Source organism: Nanorana parkeri, unplaced genomic scaffold, assembly GCF_000935625.1.
Source record: "Nanorana parkeri isolate BGI_ZX_2015 unplaced genomic scaffold, ASM93562v1 scaffold705, whole genome shotgun sequence".
Classification (NCBI taxonomy): Eukaryota; Metazoa; Chordata; class Amphibia; order Anura; family Dicroglossidae; genus Nanorana; species Nanorana parkeri.
In genome coordinates, this window is record NW_017306973.1 from 53,004 (window position 1) to 75,174 (window position 22,171).

At 39.9% G+C, this 22,171-nt stretch overlaps 1 protein-coding gene across 1 annotated transcript in view; it reads left to right on the plus strand.

Moving 5' to 3' along the window:
• Positions 1 to 22,171, plus strand: part of LOC108792951 (lysosomal-associated transmembrane protein 5-like) — a 22,478-nt gene continuing 307 nt past the window's right edge. Inside the window, exons 1-3 of the mRNA XM_018563837.1 lie at positions 1 to 140; positions 14,921 to 15,011; positions 17,810 to 17,883. Coding sequence (XP_018419339.1) covers positions 51 to 140; positions 14,921 to 15,011; positions 17,810 to 17,883 — 255 coding nt within the window. The 5' untranslated portion in view covers positions 1 to 50. The remainder of the gene's footprint in view (positions 141 to 14,920; positions 15,012 to 17,809; positions 17,884 to 22,171) is intronic.

Here is a 22,171-nt window from a genome sequence, read left to right on the forward strand (position 1 = left end):
TTCTTTCTTAGCAACAGTGAGCCAGCACAAAGACAAAATCCAGCACAGCAATGGCAGCTAAACAGGTTGAGGCATCTGACAAGAAGTCCAGCAGCTTCAAGGTCCGGGCTGTGGCACATGTTTTGGCCACATACCATTTGGTGAGTCAGAAAGTGTATTTGTCTTAAGCTTTAAATCCTTGCAAACAAACATCTTAGCAGTCTTATTGTGGACACTCAGAAACAATACAAAGATGCACCAAATGAGGCTGACAGGAGGCTAGGAAACTCCAGGGAAGAGTGAAGAAAGTAATGCACTTTGTAGTTTGAAAGTAATATACTTTGTGGATCCCCATTCTTTTTCTAACTTCAGTACACGTTTCAACATAGTATTCCGTCCTCTCAGGTTTTTACCAGGGCTACTTGTATCTTTGTTGGTTTGTTCAGGCAATGACAATTAGGCAGTAGGTGTGCTTTCACTACACGGTTTTGTATGAAAGATTTAGCCGTGCAGTTGATGTTTGGTCTGTGCACATGTATTCGCCATAATTTCACTTACTATCTTACCACAATGTCGCTGAAAACCAAAGGTTGGCCTAAGCACTATTTAAGTAACTGAATGCTATAAAAAAGGAAAAGTTTGCATATTTTTGACTATAAAGTTTGATTACAGGTTGTAATATATTCTGCCTTTATGTCAGTTGTTTATTACAGGAGCTGCATTCTACAATGCAGGCTATCTGCATATTGATCAGTAATACTGTAGGTGTGGCTGGAACGAATGTTCCATATATAAAAAAACACTTTCAGGAAAAATATTGACTTAGGATAGTTTTAGCAAGTTACGAGGTCAAAAGCATGCAATAATATTCAGTATATGATTGTTTTTTGTTTCTCATATATTTATTTATATTGCAACCTAAGCACTCCAGCAAAAGTGATGGGAGTTCATACAAGTTATAACAATGAAGGGGTACCTGAAAAGGTTTTTCGGCAACAGGTTTTTTTAAAGAAACTTTAAAACTACGTTAAAAAGGTGGCCGTTATAAGCCCCCCTGGCAAATGTGATAAAGTGAATTCTTTGCGTGTTTACTTAATATGTGAAAAAAAACAAGTTTCAAGGCTTTTTACTGAATATAGTTATTATATATAAAACCACAGAGCTTAACTGCGCCCTAGTCACAGCTCATCCAACAATGCCATCTTTTTTAAAGAAAATACACTAGGAACCCTTCATTATAGAAGGCAATTCACGTTACAACGTAATAGCAAAAACTGTTCTAAGTGGAACTATTTAAAAGTTATAATATGCTCAATTCCAAAAGCATAATATTTGTGGGTATTAAAATATTTTATTGCAACAGATTCTTAGTTTTTTTTTTTTAAAGATTAAAAATGAATTTTTTAAGTTACTGAAGACATTGCCGCACAGAACAGCTGAATTCAGTACACATATGTTTCTATATCAGTTTCTGATATCTTTTGATGTAAACGTAAATTCACAAAGGTGCACATGCGGTTATCCCTTCTTAAAATACCACTAGTTTTAGGTCAGCAATAACTGTGCCTTTTAGTGGGGGGTGTCTATTGAGAAGAACAAAAACCAGTAGTGATAGAATAAAGCTTTATGATATAAAATAATGATTCACAAGAAACAGGGGCTTTTATGAGTTAAGGGCCTGTTCACATGATATCAGGTCCTGATCAGGTGCAGATCTGCAGACGTGGTGCTACTGATGCAGTGCGTTTTGGCCGTGTTTTGGCTGCGTTTTTGATGCTTTCCAGTGTATGTTAGCTGCAGTGCAGTGCGTTTTTGACGTGTTATTGACGACATGGTTTTCTGATCAGGTCTGCCTGTCAGTTTTTTAGGCGGACCATTCGTTTACATCTAGTTACACCTGGCTCCGGCCAGGTCAGGAAAACAAACGGATCAGTGTTCTGTTTTGACTAACTTGATCTTGCCGGATTGGGGGTAATCTGATGTAAACGGACACATGTGCATTCACATCCGATTCCCCATAGACCAACATGGGTTCGGTAATTTCAGTTTTTAATTTTATTTCAAGATGGAGGAAAAAATGCATGGGCACGGATGCCACAACAGTTTTACGGATCTAGCGTTTTTGACGTGTTATTGACGCGTTTTTGATGCATTTTGCGTTTCCGGTCCGGTTCCTCACCGGACAAAATGTGACATGCAGTGTTTTTTCTGTCGTAACCTGAACGGACTGCGCATGTGAGAACTGTAGCCCATAAAACACATAGGGATACATTGGGATGCATTTTTAGTGCAGGAGCGTACGGATCAGGTCAGCACAGAAAACGGACGTCGTGTGAACAGGCCCTAAATGCTATTTTCATGCAAACAATAACAGTTCTACCCATAGGCAACATTTATATGTGTGAATTTAATTTTTTAAGTAGAAAAGATAAAACAATAATTTAAGAAAATAATAATAATAATAATAAATAATAACTACTAATTATGCATCTGAGAAAGAAAAAATGTATGAAAATATGGAGTTGAAGTGAAAATCCTCTTCTAAACATGTTTTAGGTGCATAACTGATATTAAAAAATACATCTAACTCCAGTAAATTACATTTATGCGCCTGTAGATGAAGTGAATAGAAACAAAGTAGAATATGCTCAATCTAAAACAGGTTATGTCGACAAGTTTGTTGGAGATAATAAAAAGAACACCAGATATGTGGATGTGCAGATAAATTAGCTAAATGATAAGAACTATCAATCTGATTTCAACACAACTGCCACAAAAGAGAAGTTAACAAATATGTGTCTAGATTAAGGAGCTGATGCTGGTTGACACTCACCCACACACCATATTATATTAAGGACATGTATTTTGTTCGGCACCACCTTTACTGGGTCACCAAATAATAAAAAAACTGACATTTAGAGCCCAGAAATTCAGAACTCAATCAGAAAATCAACACTCAGATAAAATGTTAAAAATACATGGTTTAAGCTGTTGGAGAAGCTAATGAGCATTATTCCTACTGTCACCATTCAGCATATTCTTCATTATAAGTATAAAAACACAGATCAGTAAATTATTTACAATATTTTCAAAAATACAGTCATTACTCTTACCCTGACTCATTTTTTCCAGAAATGATCTATTCTCATTAAATTGTTTCTTTAGACATTATTAACAATGACACCTACCCTTATTATCCCTTTTATTAAATGCAAATTGTATATAAACAATTAGGACATTCTGGTAACATCAGAATTGCAGGTTCTATGACAGCCTAATGGCCTAGGTTAGAAACTTTCCTCACTGGTTCCACTGCAGTTGCAGATAGAAGGCCAACTTCGTCTTTATGTGTACGAAGTACAAATCAAAAAATGTCTGTTTTATTACCCGATCATCAATCATTGTCTGATGTCTATGGGTACTTTAAATAGGATGGCTTGCAATTGTTTACTTTCATAATCCTTAGGTTATCCCTTCACATACAACAACTCCCCTCCACAGCCTGGGTTTCCGTCTTTTGTAGATAAAAGAGATGAGTGAATATGTTTGGTCCATTCACATCCAATTCCCCATAGCCCAACATGGGTCTGGTAATTTCAGTTTTGGATGGATGTAGACAGATGTCACAACAGTGACATTTTGAAAGACAGATACCAGCCAGCTTTCAGTAAAAAAAAAATCAATATTAGAGTGTATATATTTCACTGAAAAAGCCAACAAAATAGTGTGATGACTACATGCACAGTATTTAAGTGTTTTTACTAAGCTGCTTTTTAAACAGGACAGACACCAGCCATTTTTTAATCAAAAATCAATATTGGAATGTATTAATTTCACTGAAAAAAGCAATCAAAATATTGTAGTGAATACTTGCAGCATATTTAAGCACATTCAGTGAGCTGCACAACAGACACTACGCAGCTCCCTTCAAACACTCTGCAATTTCTCCATAATCTGCTACAGGACTGTCCAACACACAGTGTGTCTGTGAATGAATGAAAATATGGATGTTTTCAGCAATTTTGAGCATCACTCATCTCTCCCTGCAAACACTTTGTGATCTGTCCCTTATCTGCTACAGGAATGTCCAACACGCAGGACTTAATATAAATGTAGACAATTTCAGCAATCACCAGCAGTGCAAACACTCTGTGATCTTTCCCAACTGCTCTATGTCTCTTGCAATACACTCTGAACAAATACTGTAGGAAACCCTGACATTGGAGGGCTTGGCCCATAAGAGAACCCCCAACACCTGACCACAGTTCAGAGGCCAGGAAGCGGATTGCTAGTAACTGGTTACTAAAAATGCACATTTGTGGATGTAGGTACATTGAATATTGGAAGATATATACTCTGATCATAATTCACATGCACTTCCAAAACTCAAAGTTTGGAGAAAGCTCATCAGTGGAGGAAGGGAGATATAATACAAAGTTGTGTAAGCATTGTTTGCTTATTTAAAACTGAGAGATATTGCTTTATATATAGTACTGCATTGGAAACAATGCTTTGTTTGTAGAGGTAAAATGAAACCCCTAAAAGATTTAGGGGCAACGTGACCCCTTTATAAGGACTGACAGTGCACAGATAAAAAAAGATAGGCAAGCTAGAAAAAATATACATCAATGTAAAAACCTTTAAATTAGACCTCCAGCCAAAAATAACTACAAATAAAATAAATAGTGACATAAAAGATAAAACAACAGGTCTAGCTTTTGGTGCAAAATGTATCTTCAATCCAGAGATTTACCCCAAAGTACTTTTTCTGCAACTAAATGCCCCCAGTCTGATATCCAACATAATTTATTCTGCTTTCTAAACCCATCCCCAATCTGTTGCTAGCCAGTGAAAGGAGAAGCAGCATGTTTCTTATCAGCACATGAACCAATTGGCTTCTTTTACTGCTTCTATCTCTCACACTTTAGACTTGCTGTACATGGACTGCAAGATGCTGATACCAGGTCAAATTTGAGTACTTACACTGCTTGCATCTAAAAAAATGCATTTAATTATGTATTAATAATTATAGGGCTGCATTAATCTGTGCCTTTTATATCTATCTGTAGTTCAGCCATAAGAAATCAGTATAGATGAAAAGTCAGCTTTACCTATAATAGGCTGTCTCACTTTAGTCAGTAGTTGTAAATGTTCATTTTGTCTATACAACAAAGAGCAGACAGCTTTGATTTGTTTGGGAAATCCTCTTATATATTCCTCTGTTGGGAAATAGTTGATCCCATATCACCAGATTAATGGCAAAAATGAGTGTGGTAGACTGATGCATGAAGAACAGAAGTTCCTTCATTATCTTCTTCATGCTTTATGCATGATCACTATTATTTGTACTGCCAGAAAATATAAGACAAAATACCCTAATTGAAAAAGGCATAGAACAATTTGCATTAGACTGAAACCTATATCAACCAATTAGCAAGTACCTTTCATTATGATTGCTATAATCGTATAAATGGTCAATTCTGATTGGTTCCCATGGGAAAATGTCACCACATTTCATTTTCTCGGCACATCATCCTAGAAAATACTAACAAAACATCCTGGTTGTTAAAACCATGCTTCATACTACTTAAAGTGTATGCATAACCAAAACAATTTTTTCAGTCTTGAATAGAGTAGGAAAGAATTAAAAACCCCGGTCAAGTTTTTGTTGTTGTCCGGGTCCCAACTAGGTAGATTCACCCTCCTTATTGAACCTGGTGACCATTGTCACCAATACAGAAAGGAATGAGAAATCCAAAATGTTATAGTTGTCGCCAGAACAAAAGGTGTGCATACATTTTCAATGGGGACACCTTTTTTGGTGACTACTGTCTAATAGAGGAAAGCCCCCCACTTTGTTGATATTTCCTCTCGCTTCTAGTTGCAATGACAGACAATCAGGTGCAAAGTCCAGTTCTCTAGATCAAGCAAAGAGATGTCAGATTGGTTTTGTTAGAGGTCACACATATTTACTTTTGTTTCACCAGTTTATCAGAACTCTTAAAAAATATAAACATAAAAATAGTTATTCATTTATGTAAACGTACATAACAAGGACTGGGGTACTGAAGAGTAGCATGTATGCAGATCAAGACTTTTCACTTGTTGCATGCTTACTTCAAGTCAGCTTAAAAAGCATTGGGGCTATATAAACAACCAGTAAGCTAGACTTTTCAGAAAGATGTTAGCAGCGGCATTGAACAAATTTACCCAAATGTTTCAGGCCAAAACCTTTATTTTCATTTGGATAGAGTAGTGAGGGGTTACAATCACTGTCAGGTTTTTATTGCTGTCTTTCTTAGTGAAACCTACTATTTCTCCTGGCGACCACTGTTACTGGCACTGAAAGTGAGGGAAAATCCAAAATCTTGTGTTGTCATCGGAACAGCAACCGAGCAGAAACCTTCTAGTGGGCACACTTATTGCGTTGACAACTAAGAGGGGATTTCCATCACTACAGCTTTTCTTTAACTTTCTGTCGGGTTGGCAGACCAGGAATTGAAGGGACCCCTTTGGCCCTACCAATGGGTTTAAATAATTCTATACTCTATCCAAAAGCATAGGTTAGGTCTTCAAGGAATGCAGAAGCAGAGCATCCAGAATCCATAGTCACCCCCTCCACTCAAAGTGCTTTCCAAGCAGGAAATCATTGCATGTCAATTGAGTATGTGGTGTCTGTACAACCACATAAGTCTATATAAAGCCCTTCTTACTGTTGGATGTGGTGTGTTGGGGATGCCTAGCAAGTGTCCCCTTTTAAAGCATAAGGCCAAGGAGACTTGTCTTAAAGGAGAACTATGGGGTCAGTGTTTTTCCCCATAGTTCTCCTTAGGGTAACGGGAGGACACAAACTAGCATCCTCCTGTTACCCTAAGCTCAGTATACCGCAAGCTGCAGCTCGCGGTATACTGAGACGCCGCAGCCGGAGCGGATCCCGACTTAGATGACGGGATCCGCCCAGCTGTGTGAGTGACAGCTGGCTCTGCCTATCTAGAGGCAGAGCCAGCTGTACCCGCCCCCTCCCACGTCCGTTCCCGCCAGTCAGCGCTGGCAGATCAGAGCAGGGAGAGGGGAATCCAGCCCCTCCCCCTGTCACGGCAGAGAGCCGTGACAGGATCGAGAGGTGAGCGAACCCAGTATGTGTTCGTTCACCTCCCGATCTACTGAGCCGACCTGTGACAGTCTCATTGTCACAGGTCGGCTAGAACTATGAGGTGAGTGAAAAGCACTCACCTCATAGTTCTCCTTTAAACAGTAAAAGAAACAAAGCTTGCTGCAAATAGGAATTAAGGTACCTATGAATACAGTATGACTGATATTGCTGGCTTTGTGTTGAATTCAGGTATATATACCTGCCAGTATAATGTACAGAGAAATACCTGGCTTTTTGTTGCAGCAGCTGGTGTCTGTGGTTACACTAATGATAGCAGGTGCCAGCATGCAAATGTTCTACTTGTCTGTAGGATGACATGGTTATATCTCAAGGGAACCTATTGCTAAGTGAAAATGGAAACTTTAATGTTACCACTGAATCGGAAGATGAAACATTTTCCACTTAGTGGCAAAGCAGAAGCGTATAGGTGTGAAATAAGCAAAAGGCACAGAGGGTCGGTGTATACAATGCCAACATGTGCACCTTATTGCTTGTTTATGCACTCTTGTGCAAAATGTCATGCTTACAACCTGGAGAACAAGAATAAGCAACACTTACACTTTCCCCTTTGGGAAGAAGATTCCGCTCTTCTCTCTGTATTAGTTATTGATGGTGATGTAGGGGGATTATTTAATGACAGTGTAATGCGCAATAATATTCCGCAACCGTTTAACAGATCAGGAATAGAAATGAGCCGAACACCCCAACTGTTCGGTTCACATCCGAACTTTCGAACATGGAAAAAGTTTGAATTCGAACTTAATGCAAGTCTATGGGGGTAGAACTTTGAAAATCAATTGACCCCATTTTGAAGGCTTATTTGCATGTTAATGGACATTAAAGGGGTATGGGGATCCGGGTACTGCCCTGGGGGACTTTATCAATGAAAAAAAAAACACTTAAAGGAGCAGTGATTTTACCATCACTTAAAGTGTAACAATTAAAATGAAAATAGTGTGCCTGGGGGGTCCCCTAGACTAGTGCTTCTTAAAGTGTGGGTCACGACCCCATGTGGGGTACCGCAAGTTAACAGGGGGGTCGCGATCCTAGTCCCCGGCCAGGACCGCCATCAGGGGGGTATGGCCGGTACTTGTGTGAGGGGCCCAGGCGGCCAAGGAGGTTTGGGCTCCAAGCTAGATTGTTTTTGCTGGGGGGAGAAGAGGAGAGAGACACTGACCGACGCGGGGGGGGGAGAGAAGACGAGACGAGAGAGACACTGACACGCTGGGGGGGGGAGAGAGAGAGACACCGACTTACGCTAGGGGAGGCAGGAGACACTGACCGACGTTGGGGTCACTTAAAAATTTCCTGGGCCAAAAAGGGGTCACGAGTGGAGAAAGTTTAAGAAGGCCTGCCCTAGACTGCCTGTAAAGTGGGGCATCTGAACGATGTATAGAATCTGCTGCAGCAAAAATTACATTTATAAAGAAAAAAAGCACGTGGTTCCCCCTCCAAAACAATAGCAGATCCTTTAGGTCTGGTAGGATTGTTAGGAGGGACCCCAATTTAAAAAAAGTGCGTGGTTCTCCCTCCAAAACAATAGCAGACCCTTTAGGTCTGGTAGGAATGTTAGGAGGGAACCTGCTATACTAGGCCACATGCCCTCGGTCCACCGACATAATACAGCAAAAATCACGACTTCCAACGTTGTCCATGACGACAACTAGACAAATTAAAAAATGAAACAATAAAAAGTAAATAGAATTTTTTTTTTAAAAACAACGATCGCCATCCCATCTGCTCGCAACGAACACCCGCCGCAGAATGGCATTTTAACAGATGCCGGCAAAATATAAACAATTAGGTGGAGCTAGCAGTGACAGCTAGCTCCGCCCAACTGTTTACAGTTGTAACAGGTGTAACAGGTGAGCCATGATTGGTCAAAGTCATCATGACTTTGCCCAATCATGGCTCTTACAGAATACTGGGCCCTGATTGGGCAAAGTCTTGCATCTGACCTCTGGTCAGGTGAAAGGCCTTAGCCAATCATAGCTCACAAGGCACAGTGCCTTGCAGGGCGGTCGGCGGGCTGTTCGCCGAACAGACAAACTGCCCATGTTTGTGTCAAACTAACGTTCGACTCGAACATCGAGCCATGCCTAATCAGGAATTGGTTTGTATCATCTTACTGTAGCAAGCATTTGTGTGGACCTCTACACTATAATTCTGATATTTATGCCTCTCTGCAGATGGAGGAGATTCCTATAACAGTGTTTAACTGGCACTGGTATAATTATTTAGACAAGGTCATGCCAAGGGTAGTAGGAATGCTGTTGTGTTATGGGAGGGAACTGCATCCAGTGGACACAACATGCTGTAAGAGCCTGAGGAGTTGTGAGTAGAGAAAGGCTTTTGTGACACCATGTGCAAGAACAAATATGAGCATCAAGAGGTTGCTCAAACTGCTTTGTTGCATTCTTCAGTGGTCTGTGTGTTTCAGCAGATATGTTTTGGCGGCCGATATATCGGTGCATCCCTAATATTTACAGCAATGCAGAATGGCACAGGCTATAGAGAACTACACATCCCAGCAATACTTTATATAACAATAGCATTTCTGTATAAAGTACTGCTGAGATTTGTAGTCCTCTATAGAGGGTGCCATTCTGCAATGCTTTAACAGTACTTTATACAACATTAGGCTACAAATAATATTTATTTTAATGATTTATTTACCCTTACCTCTTCTGTCTTCAGCTGTTTCCTGTGTGTGTTCTGTTTTCTGGGTCCTCACTGCCAGAGGCGGCTCTAGACTTTGTGAGGGGAAACTTAAACATGAGGCCCCATTTTACATATGCACGTATACATACACTCATATGTACACACATACATACATACATACATACATACATACATACATACATACAAAAATGCAAAGTCATTTACTCATGCATGCACACATTCATATACCCTGTTATTTATAGTACAGGTTTAAGAAGTCAGAACAACTCTGGAGATCTTCTTAAAAATAGCAGTAGATTTTCTTAAATATTAGGATGTATGTTAAAGCATTTTAGATAATTATTACACTTAAATAAATGGGGACAGGTTCATTTTTATTTTCTATAGATTAAAGACACTTCTCCTAAACCTATAAATGACCCCTGTAGGTTTAGGAGATATGCCTGTTTTCTCCCCCATCTCTCTCATGCCCTCTGTTCTTTGCACTTCTTCATATGCCCCCTAGACTTTCCCATCACCACGGTCCCCCCTGGACCTCTCCCCCAACTCCAGCACCCCTTCCATAACATATTTCCTGCACCTCCCATCACCTTTCCCCAGCCCTCTTAAATCATGGTCCCTTCCCATCTCTGCAGCCGCCCCTCCTTCTCCAATCACATCTCCGCAGCCCCTCCTTCTCCAATCACATCTCCGCAACCCCTCCTTCTCCAATCACAATGTCTACTCTCTCCTGAGGTGGTATTCATTGTAGCCAGGAATACCATCTGGAAACGAGCACATTAGCAGTCCTGAAACAAAATGGCAGCTATAGGTCCTTAGGGGGAGGAGGAAAAGGAAAAAATGGCTGCCATGTGTTCTGGAGGACAAGTGAAAGGGAACACAAGCAGCACTGTAAAAAAAAAAAAAAACAAGCTGCTTTGCCCCCTTAAGGAGAAGGAGGAAAAGGATGCCTAAATAGCACTAATAAATAAAAGTGGATGCTATGTGGCCTTATGGATGAGGAAGAAAAGGGTGCATGAGCAACAGTGTATACTCTTGAGGAGAAGGAAAAGAATCAGGAACTTTCTGCTAGATTGTATGATAGAGGTTGCAAGGCAAAGAACTTGGCCAAAAAATAAAAATAAATAGGAAAAGCTGATTTGGAAAAATTCTACAATTCAACTAACTTTTCAGTTCAGCTATGTTGTCCTAGATTGTTCACTTCTCCTGCCTTCTCCTAACTCTTCACCCTTTTGTGAATAAACCTGTTGGTGAAAGTTGGATGGCACAGGTGTTGCCTTTTCTGAAAGTTTCATATTTATTCAGTTTCAACTTTTACTGACATTGCTTTACAGTCTAATACACCTCTGTGCTAGTAATACATTAGTTATATCTTACAATGAAATTAAAAAATTCAATGACTTCATGGAAATATTTATGTAGCATATTCCATGGCTGCACACAATCAGGGCTTCATGTCCTTACAGCTGGAACTACATATGGTTTCATTATAAACCATAATTGCTTTGGATAGCCTCACGCTCTAATGGTGTTAATAACAGCTAACTAGTCTTAAACATTGATTAAATGACAGCTATGATCTATATTTATTTTTGTTGTCTCTATGTAAGACATTTACAATGCAGTTCCTTTTCAGAGTGTTTGAGGCAGCATTCATTTGTAAGGTCTATGACTTCAATAAACTGTAACACACTGTAGATTGTAGTAAAAAAACAAATACGTTTTCATTTGAATATGTGAAAAAAATGGCACAGCGCTTGCAACAGAAAATGTCAATTAACTCAATAATCAATGCAAAAGGTTAAACCCTATAACAATTAGCATACTTTCTAACATTGAACAAACTAGTATTCATTATATTTATATAGCAAAACCTTCAGTGTGTATATCTCACCTGTGTACAAAACATCAAATAAAAATAACAGTAATAATGTATCTAATATTTCCACAAAATACTTGTTGGATCATCAGTGAACAATATTTAATCCACACCTTCCACACTCACCAGAAAAAATGTGACCCAGTATATAATACCAAGGTCAATAACGCATCTACTTTCCATAGGTTATCCCAATTTGATCACGTAGGTAATAGCTGATCGCATCATCTACAGAGATTCCATCTTAGCCTGGATCCTCTTCTTTAAACGCTCTCCAACATTAATTACCCTTGGAATTTGTAGCATACAATACACTAAGGGATGCTCATAGGGTAGAAACGTGTATTGAATTAAAAGATAAAATCAAAACAAATTGCACTTATAAACTAGTTTCACCACAGCTGTAGGGTCACAGATTCCCCACCCCTGATATAGGTGAATCATAGCATGGCAAATTGTAAGGTTGGAGAGCCTTTAAGTAAGATGGCAAAGATGGAATCTCTGTAGATGAAGTGATCAGCTGTTACCTATATTATCAAATTGGGATAACCTTTAGAAAGTAGATGCGCTATTTTTTTTACTATTTCCAAGCACGGCCCTGGGTTTTTTTCCTTTTAAATTTAACAGTTTGCCCATGCGTCATGACGTCATGCACACTTTACTCCTGAAGGCCATCTCGGAGAGGATCGGTGAGGTGCCGGGTCCCTTTCTCTCTCACGCAGCTGTTGGGCTCTCGGTCAATGACCCAGTGCCTGACTTTTCAGAGGGGGTGACATCAAAATGACTGTAAGTCATTTTGGTGTCACGCCCTCTGATGGAATCACCTGGAATCGCACCCCCTGCACCCCCCTTGTGATGTCACTGCCTTTTACTAGAAATGCAGACATGCAAAGGAGATTTGAGGCCTGTGTTGTCTGATGAGCTTGCTTTTGACATTAGTTTGAAACTCTTCTGAAATCATTAGGAAGTCATTGGTAGGTGCATCTGATCTCCTTATGACCTGCTTTGAGCTGATTTTGTATTCCCATAGACTATGGGGAATTAAGCAGATCTGAGTAAAAGCCTGTAAAAATTTAATCTCCTTTACATTGCATGTACATATATTTATAAGTTCAAAACTTGCACAGTGATTATCAGGATTATCTTTAATTAGGGTTCATTAATTTATCTTGTTTCACCCCTTTAAGAGGATTACAGTAAAAAAGTGAGTGCGTGAGGGAAAGTCAGCTATACAGTCTAATTTCCAGGAACTGAGTGGGACTGAGAATTCTGAATAGCATCTATGAAAAATTAGAACAAAAAGAATCTGCCTGTGACATGTGTTGTGATACGAGAAGTTACTGTAAACCTGAAACTGTTTTTTTACGTTATGAAGCTATTCTGACTCTGCAAATAGAGAAACAGAGAGAGTTTTTTCTCTAGTTCTGCCATTCTAAACAAATTAACTTTAGAGTTAAGAAGTAATTTGTTCTAATGTTTTAACCTTAGTTTCAACTTTTTGGAGGCTCATTGAGAGTGACCATGCAGAGCACACCATGGATCCTGCACAGCCCATCTGGGACTCTCTATGGTGGACTCTGCAGGGTCTTAGGTGGGCTGATCGCCGGGGTCTATTTCCCTGTACCTCCTCCCAACTTCTCTTACCTGCTGCTGCTGGGGCCCGGCCTCCTCCACCCTTTCCCCTGTTACCTCTGCCATGCCGCCCCTGGTACATCTGATACCCATGCTCCCCCATATAATGCTGAATTAAATTTTACCAGAAAATTGCATGTGGGGGGCTAGCTCCCCCATATAATGCCACCTAATATCTGTGTTTTTATGTGAAATATCTCTGTAATTATATGAGATCTAGCATTAAAACCACTTGATCTTACCGGATCTAATGAAGGCCTATTAGCCTGAAAGACATTTTACCAGAAAATTGCATGTGGGGGGGCTAGCCCCCCCTCATTAATCACTTAATCACTTAAATCTGTAATTATGTGAGATCTAACAAAACAACTAGTTGATCATACCGGATCTAACAAATATCTTCCAAAATAGCTAACTGTTTGGTCAATTTTTTGATAAGGGGGGGCTGATGACGGGTTAGACCCCCCCAGCAAATAACTGTTAATATCTCTATTTCTGTGTGAGATCTAACGCAAACAACAAAGATCTAACCTGATCTAACAAAGATCTAACCAACTTCATACGTTTTGTTCAAACATTTTGATATGCGGGGGGCTAACATGGCTGAGGTTCCAAATCAGCTATTTTGGCCTAGATTGTTCACTTCTCCTGCCTTCTCCAAACTCCTCACCCTCTGGTGAATAACCCTGATAGCTGCCTAGCTGTTATGAACCACTTGCTTTGAAGGAGAACTATGAGGTGAGTGATTTTCACTCAACCTCATAGTTCGAGCCGCCGACATGTGACAATGAAACTGTCACGTCGGCTCAATAGATCGGGAAGTGAGCGAACACATACCATTGCTCGCTCACTTCTCGATCAAGTCCCTGAAAAGAGCCGTGACTGTCACTTATGGCTCCCTGCAGGGATTCCCGCTATCCCCGCTCTGATCCTCCAGCGCTGACTGGCGGAACAGACGGGGAGGGGGCGGGTACAGATGGCTCTGTCTTTAGATAGGCAGAGCCGGCTGTCAATCACGCTGCTGGGTGGATCTCGACAGTAATGTAGCTCGCGATATACTGAGCTTTGGGTCATGGGAGGACACTACTTTATGTCCTCCCGTGACCCTTAGGAGAACCATGGGGAAAAACACTTACCCCATTGTTCTCCTTTAATACTTTGAGTAATCGAGTTGGGACAAGCAAGGACTTTTGTCTTTCCTTTTCTGCACGCTTGTTGCGCCTTGTATGTATAGATGACTTTATAGGGAAATAAAAGGAAATTTGAACAGAGGGGTCCCTTGATGATTCATTTGCTGCTCTGCAATTACAGCATCAGAACAGAAAAGGGTGAAAGGCTTTGTTTGCAACCTTTTTTGATTTTCTAGATATATTAAAACAGCTTAAGAGTTTTAAATCTGCACTTATTATTTTCTCACGCTTGGCACAGACACAGACTTACCATTAGACACAACACAAGCATTAATAAGTAAAATAAAGGGCCCACTAGGGGAATCATTTGGTATTTATTCACCATAAATATTGTATGATACTGTGCATAAAAGGATGCATCCTATTCAATGTACTGTGCAGGTATTATAATTTTAATTTTTACAGGTACTGAGCATTATTCTTTTCATCGAATATTCTGTTGAACTGGCCAGAAGAAAGAGCTGCTGCCTTGAGATCAGCAATTATATTCGCCTTGGTAAGCACACAGTCATTACCTGAAGCTAAGGCTTGTTTTCAGACTATTAATATTTCTTATATGTGGTTGTGGTTTCCTGGGCTTCTGCATTTTCTTAAAGTGGCAAAGCGGAAATCAATGTTCATCATCAAGTGTGCTCATTAGACACTGTAGTTCTAGCTAAATTATCAGTAGCTGTTTTTCCACTAGAAAATAAACCAGAAATACAGTATGTTGTGATGACAGTGTTGTATGTGGATGAGTAGATTAGCAGTAATTCATCACTGAGGTTTGGAATTTGACATTAATACTGGAGGAGAAAATAAAATGCATTAACTGTTGCCAGACAAACATTGCCTGCAAAATCTCCCACTCCCTCTATGAATACAAATGGCATAGGAAAAACTTATCACTTAAAGTGAACCTATAGGCAGAAAGCTAAATTCACAGTTGGAAAACAAGTGTATGCTTTCTTGTGAGTCATAAAATGTGTTAAGGTCTGTGTATACAAGCTTTTGTTTGCATCAGACATGTTTTGCATTCCCATACTAATTCCCAAGTCTAATGCAATACCAGCATGAAGGAGGTCAGCTGCAGGCCAAATGCATCTATCAATGAATTATGTATGGTATCAGAAGAATCTCAAACAAATGTCAAACTGATGCCCTCAATTCAAGCCCAAAGCCGGCCCTAATGCTGTTCTTGCAATGTTGTGATCTAGACATTTCTACCAAACATCACAGCCAGGATCTGACCTCACTTTTCTCCACTGCAGTTAAAGCAATACTGCTTGGCAAGACCAGCAACTGGATAGTGAATATCAAAATGTACTCTTTTTGCAGCATAGATATAAAGAAAGTGCAGAAAACTCACAATAAACAGACATTAGCTCCACTTGCTGGCTGAACAGGCTAAACATGATATATTCATATGTAGAGCTGAGTTTTCATCACTGGAGGCCATAGAATTACAATCTTTGACCCCACAACAGGAGCAATATGGCTGGAAGTCAAAGAGAACAAATATAGAGGTGAAGAAAGCAAGCATGGATAGAAATAGTGTAGAATGATCAGTAGATTTGGAAGAAGATTTGGTGCTGATGAAAGTAGAAAAAGTGATCACAGAGGGTAGAGAAGCATGGATCAACGAGGATGAGAATGACCAGAGAACATCTCATGTCTGTAGGCAGCTTAAAGTAAACCAAACGTTGTTCAAATGGCTCCAAAACCAACATGCTGCTACCTTACTGTGCCCTCTGACTGTTTTGCTCTTCTGGGTCATTGTTATGAGTGATCCTATAGCAAATATGAACACCTGATATGTCTTCTATGCATTGTAAATGCATAGGCTGCTTCTGGGGTGCCACATTAGTGAGACCCAGTCTGCTAATATACATTACATATTGCCAATACCCTCATATGGTCCCCATTAGAAAGATTTCCCTTCACTTTCTGTCCAATAGCCACAACAGGAAGTGCCTTCAAAATGAGTGGATTCGCTGGTGGTCAACCTGTTTTGGTGACAACCTAGAATTTAGGAGTTTCTTTCACTTTCGATCAGCAGGACATACTTCCCTAAGGCCAGGTTCACACCATGTTTCTGGACCATTGCGTTTTGGCACGTTCTTGCCACGTTTTTACCGCGATGTTGCTGCATTCCAGAGCATTTTTTGTAAATGGGCTTTCAGGTGCAGTTCACAAGCTTTTTGTATGCATTTCCATGCTTTTCAGTGCATTCCAGACCAGAGAAAATGAGACAAGCAGTATTTTTTTTGTTTGGTCCAGAACAGACTGCGCTGGTGTCAGGGCCGGCCTTAGGCCTTTAGGCGCCCTGTGCGAGAAAGCTATGTGAACAGAGCCCAGACATTTCATAGGGATACATTGGGATGCTTTTTTGGTCTGGGAAGAAATTGTTCTGGACATGATCCGGACATGGTGTGAACAAGCCCTAAGGCCAGTTTCACACTATTTTTCGGACCAGATCTTTAACACGGTGCATTGCGTTTTGCCGCATTCTAACCAAAATTTTTACCGGAGCTGGATTTTTTTAAACTTAAAATGGGCTTTCAGGTGCAGTCCACTGCATTAGCATGCATTTGTATGTATTTCCATGCATTCCAGACCAGAAAAAATTAGAGAAGCGGTATTTTTTTTGTCTGGTCCGTAACAGCACTGGTGTGAACAGAGCCCACAAATACCATAGGGATACATTGGGATGCTTTGTTGGTCCATAAACAAACTGTTCTGGTCTGGACATGATCCAGAAATGGTGTGAACAAGCCCAAAAGGGACACGTACAGACTAAAAACTGTATCCAAAAAAAAAAGGATTGTTGCACTTTAATGGACGATAATATGAGACTTGACCATCTAATAATAGTATGTTGAAAGACTGACTAAGGGATAATTATTATATACATTAATACTATAGGCCAATGATATAAAACAAAGGTATATTAAAATGGCATTTGTTGAATCTCTGAACCTCTGTTTCTTTAGTATTCATTGGAGGCAGACAATACCCATTAGCCAGAATATATGTGGAAACCTAGGAACTCTGGGCTCAGAAATATAGTATTCATAATGTTAACACTTTTAATAGCTTTATTATATAGTGATATTAAAATAGGGATGTTTAATGTCAAAGTAAGAGCTGGAGTAATACACCTAGGAACAGGAATCAGTTGGACGTTGAGTAACAATTCGTTAAATAAGTGCTAACAGTAGTTTAAGTGAGGTTGAAGCAATAGTTGTTTAAAAATACTAATTAACTGGAGCATGCATTAATCTTTTTTATACTTTCTTTTTTTTTTTCCATCAGATATCATCTCCAGTTATCTTCTGCTTGGGGTCTTACTCCTGATCAGCATCGCTTTTTTATATGGCGTTATGGTGGTATGTGAATCATTTTAACCTTTAAAATTATGTCTTATGTTATAAAGAGCCCTGCTAAGCATTGTTTGTGCCTAGAGTAACCACAAAACAGCAAACTATTTATCTCAAAGAAAAAAAAAAGCTCTATAATAGATATATGCAGAGAGAGAGAGAGAGAGATGCACACACTATCTATATGACAGAGAGACAGAGAGAGCCTTTTGAAAGCCATCTTTAACATAAAAGGACAGTCTTTATTCACACAAAGGCTGACAATCAGTGCACTTCAAATAATAAGCTTTTCTTCAGCATACAGAGACACAACGTCCTTCTGTCTTTTATCAAAATTACATATTCTCATATCTCACTGGTTTCAGGTTGTCAGGTACATTCCCAGTGTCCCAGTCCCAGGATTGTACTGTATTTCTCCACATATACAGTCCTCAGTATCGCTCAGTAGCTTTCCTCAACTCCAAGTGGCTCACCACACACCTGTGTGACTCTGGCAACTCCACACCTCCCATGTGTCACTGATTCTTTTTGTCTGTGCAACAGGTCCCTCGGGTGCCACCAACCCGCTCGACCTCTCCCAGCCTCCCCTGGCAGTTTCAGCACACACCAGCATCTGCATATGTCCAAGTACCTCCTGCAAACCCACACACCAACAACTCCTAACTGAGCCCAGGTCTAGACTCATTAGGGCTGCTCTGAGCCACCTGATTGCTTCAGTCTGGTAATTGGCCACACCTGGCCCCAGGACTGGAGATTTCATCCCACCCAAAACTCTCAACCAGATGCGTAACTAGAACCTTCAGGGCCCCAGTGCAAGAAACCATGAAGGGCCCCCCCCACCAACCCCACGGCACTGCATGGTTAACAGGAAGGCTGCCGAGGTCCCCAGCAAGCGTGGGACCTCAGGCAGCTGCTTGTTTAAAATTTTAGTGCCGGTGTTCTGTCGAGAACTCTGACCCAGTATCTGCGCTTTTGCGTACAGATGGGATTAACGAGGAAACCGGCATTTATTTACAAAGTATTTTTTTGTAATTGTTAATTGTGACCGTTAATGATATGCCGTCCATGGCAGTAAATGATGGGTGGCAGGAAATGATGGACAGAATATTATTATCGGTCACAATTAACGATTTAAACAAAATACTTTGTGAATAAATCCCGGTTTCCTCGATAATATTGGTCTGTGTGTAAGCGCAGATGCTGAGGTCGGCAAACCCTCCTAGCTCTGCCCCTAAGAGGCGGGACCAGCTAATTCTCCGGGATCAGTGACCGCGTCTCCAGCCCTTTCGCACAACCGCCCGTACATGCTGCAGGTGGCTGTGCGACAGGTAAGGAGCGGCACGATCGCAGGGGGGCCCTCTACTTCCTTGCTAGTCCCCCCCAAGTGGCGGAACATCAGGGCCCGGTCGCAATTGTGACCGCTGCGACCCTGGTAGTTCCGCCAGTGCTCTCAACTCCTGCAAAACTATTTTCATCCTGGAACCTCTCAGCCCCTCTGGTTAGAGGCCTGGGTGTCAAAGCTGCCAAATTACACTGTAGCATTGCTTGGCAATGCTACAAAAAAAATTACATATATATAAGTCTAAATCAAGGATAACATAATGTTCATGTTTCAGTCATTGGGTGGCAATGGTCACTGCAGACATAGGAAACGCATACCTTCCACTGAATCCTAGTGATTTTTTAGGAGGAACTTGTTAATTTAGTTTTAGATGAAGTGTGAAAATGTATTAGTTGTCACCAGAACCAGGGAAATCTTCAACTGGGAATATGTTTTTTGGTGACAACTGTCTAGGAGAGGATCTTCCTCACTTGGAGAAATTTAATCTCACTCCCTGTTATATCTGAGAAAATTGGAAAAATCCAGTTAAATACACAGACAAAATACATACAGCTTGAGGGCCGATTATGGCCAGAATGCACTGCCTCGCATTGCGGCCGGCTCACTTTTTTGTGGGACAGAAGTGGGCGTGGTGGGCCATTGAAGTGAATGGGATCTGTAAACTGCAAAATCTTGCAAGATCTCAGGGAAAAACTTTTTTCCCCCTGAGATGATGTGCATGGTCACAAGTCCTAGTCACACATGTCAGAGTTCCAGGAAGTAAAGGGAGATGGATTAATCTGCCCTTAGTGGAAATGGCAACCATGAGAGAATGGGAAGGAAAAGAAAAATAAGTGCAGCTTTTTATTCTTTGCATACCTTATCTAAAATATTTGTTTGTAGATTGTCATTACTAAACATTTTCAATGGTGACTTTGTTGTCATGTTAAAGATATGGGTAAAGTTCCTCTTTGTGTCTTTTATATCTGCCTGGAGTTCAGCTTTAAAGTGTATTTCCACTTTTACAGTCAAATTTAAGAAAACCCCTCTTTATGTTCATTCTGTGTTCCTATTCCCACAGCATAAAGAATTTTTTTTTTAAATGTCTTACCTTTTAAGATGTTTTGTTACAGCAGACAAGATAGCCGAATCCAAGTTTTTCTCATCACCTACACAGTGATCTGTCCTAATGGAAAGGCTTAGGACTGAAACTTGAGAATTGTGTTTCTTTCATTCAGTTACTTAACATACAATAGACAAACCTCATCAGACCCCTCACACCCTCTCCTAACACAGAATTGCAAAGGAAGATAAGCAAGTAGAAATGTTAACCCTTAAAACCCTAACCCAAGTAAAAGCAGTTTAAACTGCAAGAAGCATTTTTTTTTAATATTTTTTTTAGCTTATGCTATGTGAATGTGGACATGTAACAAATATAAAATAGGTGTTATTCCAATTTGGCTGCAAAAGTGGAAAAACACTTTAAAGCAGGACACAGACAGACAATACATTACACTGGTTACTTGGTATATGGTGCTCAGAGGCATTAGATTACAATCTATTGACCCCAAAAAATGGAAAGACAATCTAATGCCCCATAGGTCACTTATAGCTGCCCCAGATGACTTTTGGTTCTTCCTGTGGACAGCTGGCACTGGGACTCTCTGTGTGCATCTTCTGAGCCCTGCTTCATTGTCCTAAAGAGAAACACACGCGACTTCCTGTTCAGGGCTGGATTGTGCATGTATGTCTTGTCTGTTTATTACTGTTATTGGCAAACTTTCAGTTACTAGCTCATTTGCATATTCATTTTTTGACGAAATACACATTATACTAAGCACTGCATGATTCTAAGCTGTAGATGAGCTTTAAATTGTATTTCCACTTTTTGAAGCCAATTTGAGATATTGCCTACTTTATGTTTGCTACATGTTCTCATTCACAAAGCGTAACTTAAAAAAAAATAGCTGCTTACTGTTTTATATACTCTTTTCTGAAAAATCCAGGACTGAAAAATTCTACTTTCAGATAATCCTGATGTCATTATCAATTGTTAACTAGATGTGCAGGACTGTCTGTCCTCACGAAAGGTCAAAAAATCTCAAGGCCTGGGTGGTACATTGTACGTTAATGCACTTTCAAAAAAACTGTCCCTCAGTTTGTCCCTTATCCCCACACTGACAATTTTTTTCAAGCCAATAGAAACAATCCTTCTCCAAAGAAACAACTAAAAAAAGGTAATTAATATATTTTTTAATTATTTGTAGATATGCTGTGTGAATAGGATCACATAACAAACAAAACTCCTATTTGACAGCAAAAGTGGAAATAAGTACTTTGCAAGACTTGGTCCTTATAAATGAACCTACATTTTAAATGTTTGGAAAATCTCTTCTGCATGGTTCAGTTGAAGAATCACCTAACTAAAATGTAAATTTTATTCAAAAATACACTGAATTGAGCTAAAGAAGTTTTATCACAAGGCTCAGATCTCAATGTATATGTGTCTGAACACATCTGTTAGTGTCTAGGTGCCTAATTAGCTCTGGTTCTGCAATCATTAAAATTGGCAACATGATCTTGGGATTTGCCAGTCAGAACATCTTTATACAGTAAATTAAATCTCAGCATCGTGTTTTTTTTACACTGTATAAAAACAGAAATTGAAGCTCTTTTTGCTTAAAAATGCTTTAGGGAATACACTTAAAGTGACATTAAACGCAGGAGTTAAATCTTACAAATACATTCAAGTACCTTAACTATTAACAAAACTGTATCTTATTTGTGTATCATTCAGCTGTAGATCCTCAAATCATCTCTGAATTGGTGCTGACACTGTCCTTCCTTTTGGCTTCTTTTGTTCTCTATGGTCCCTGTGTATGCTGTAAAGTAGCCACCACCCCAAACTCGCTCCCATGTCAATCCCATGACAGTGTCAGTTGAAGGGACAGCTGTGTTTTCGAATATAGCCACATA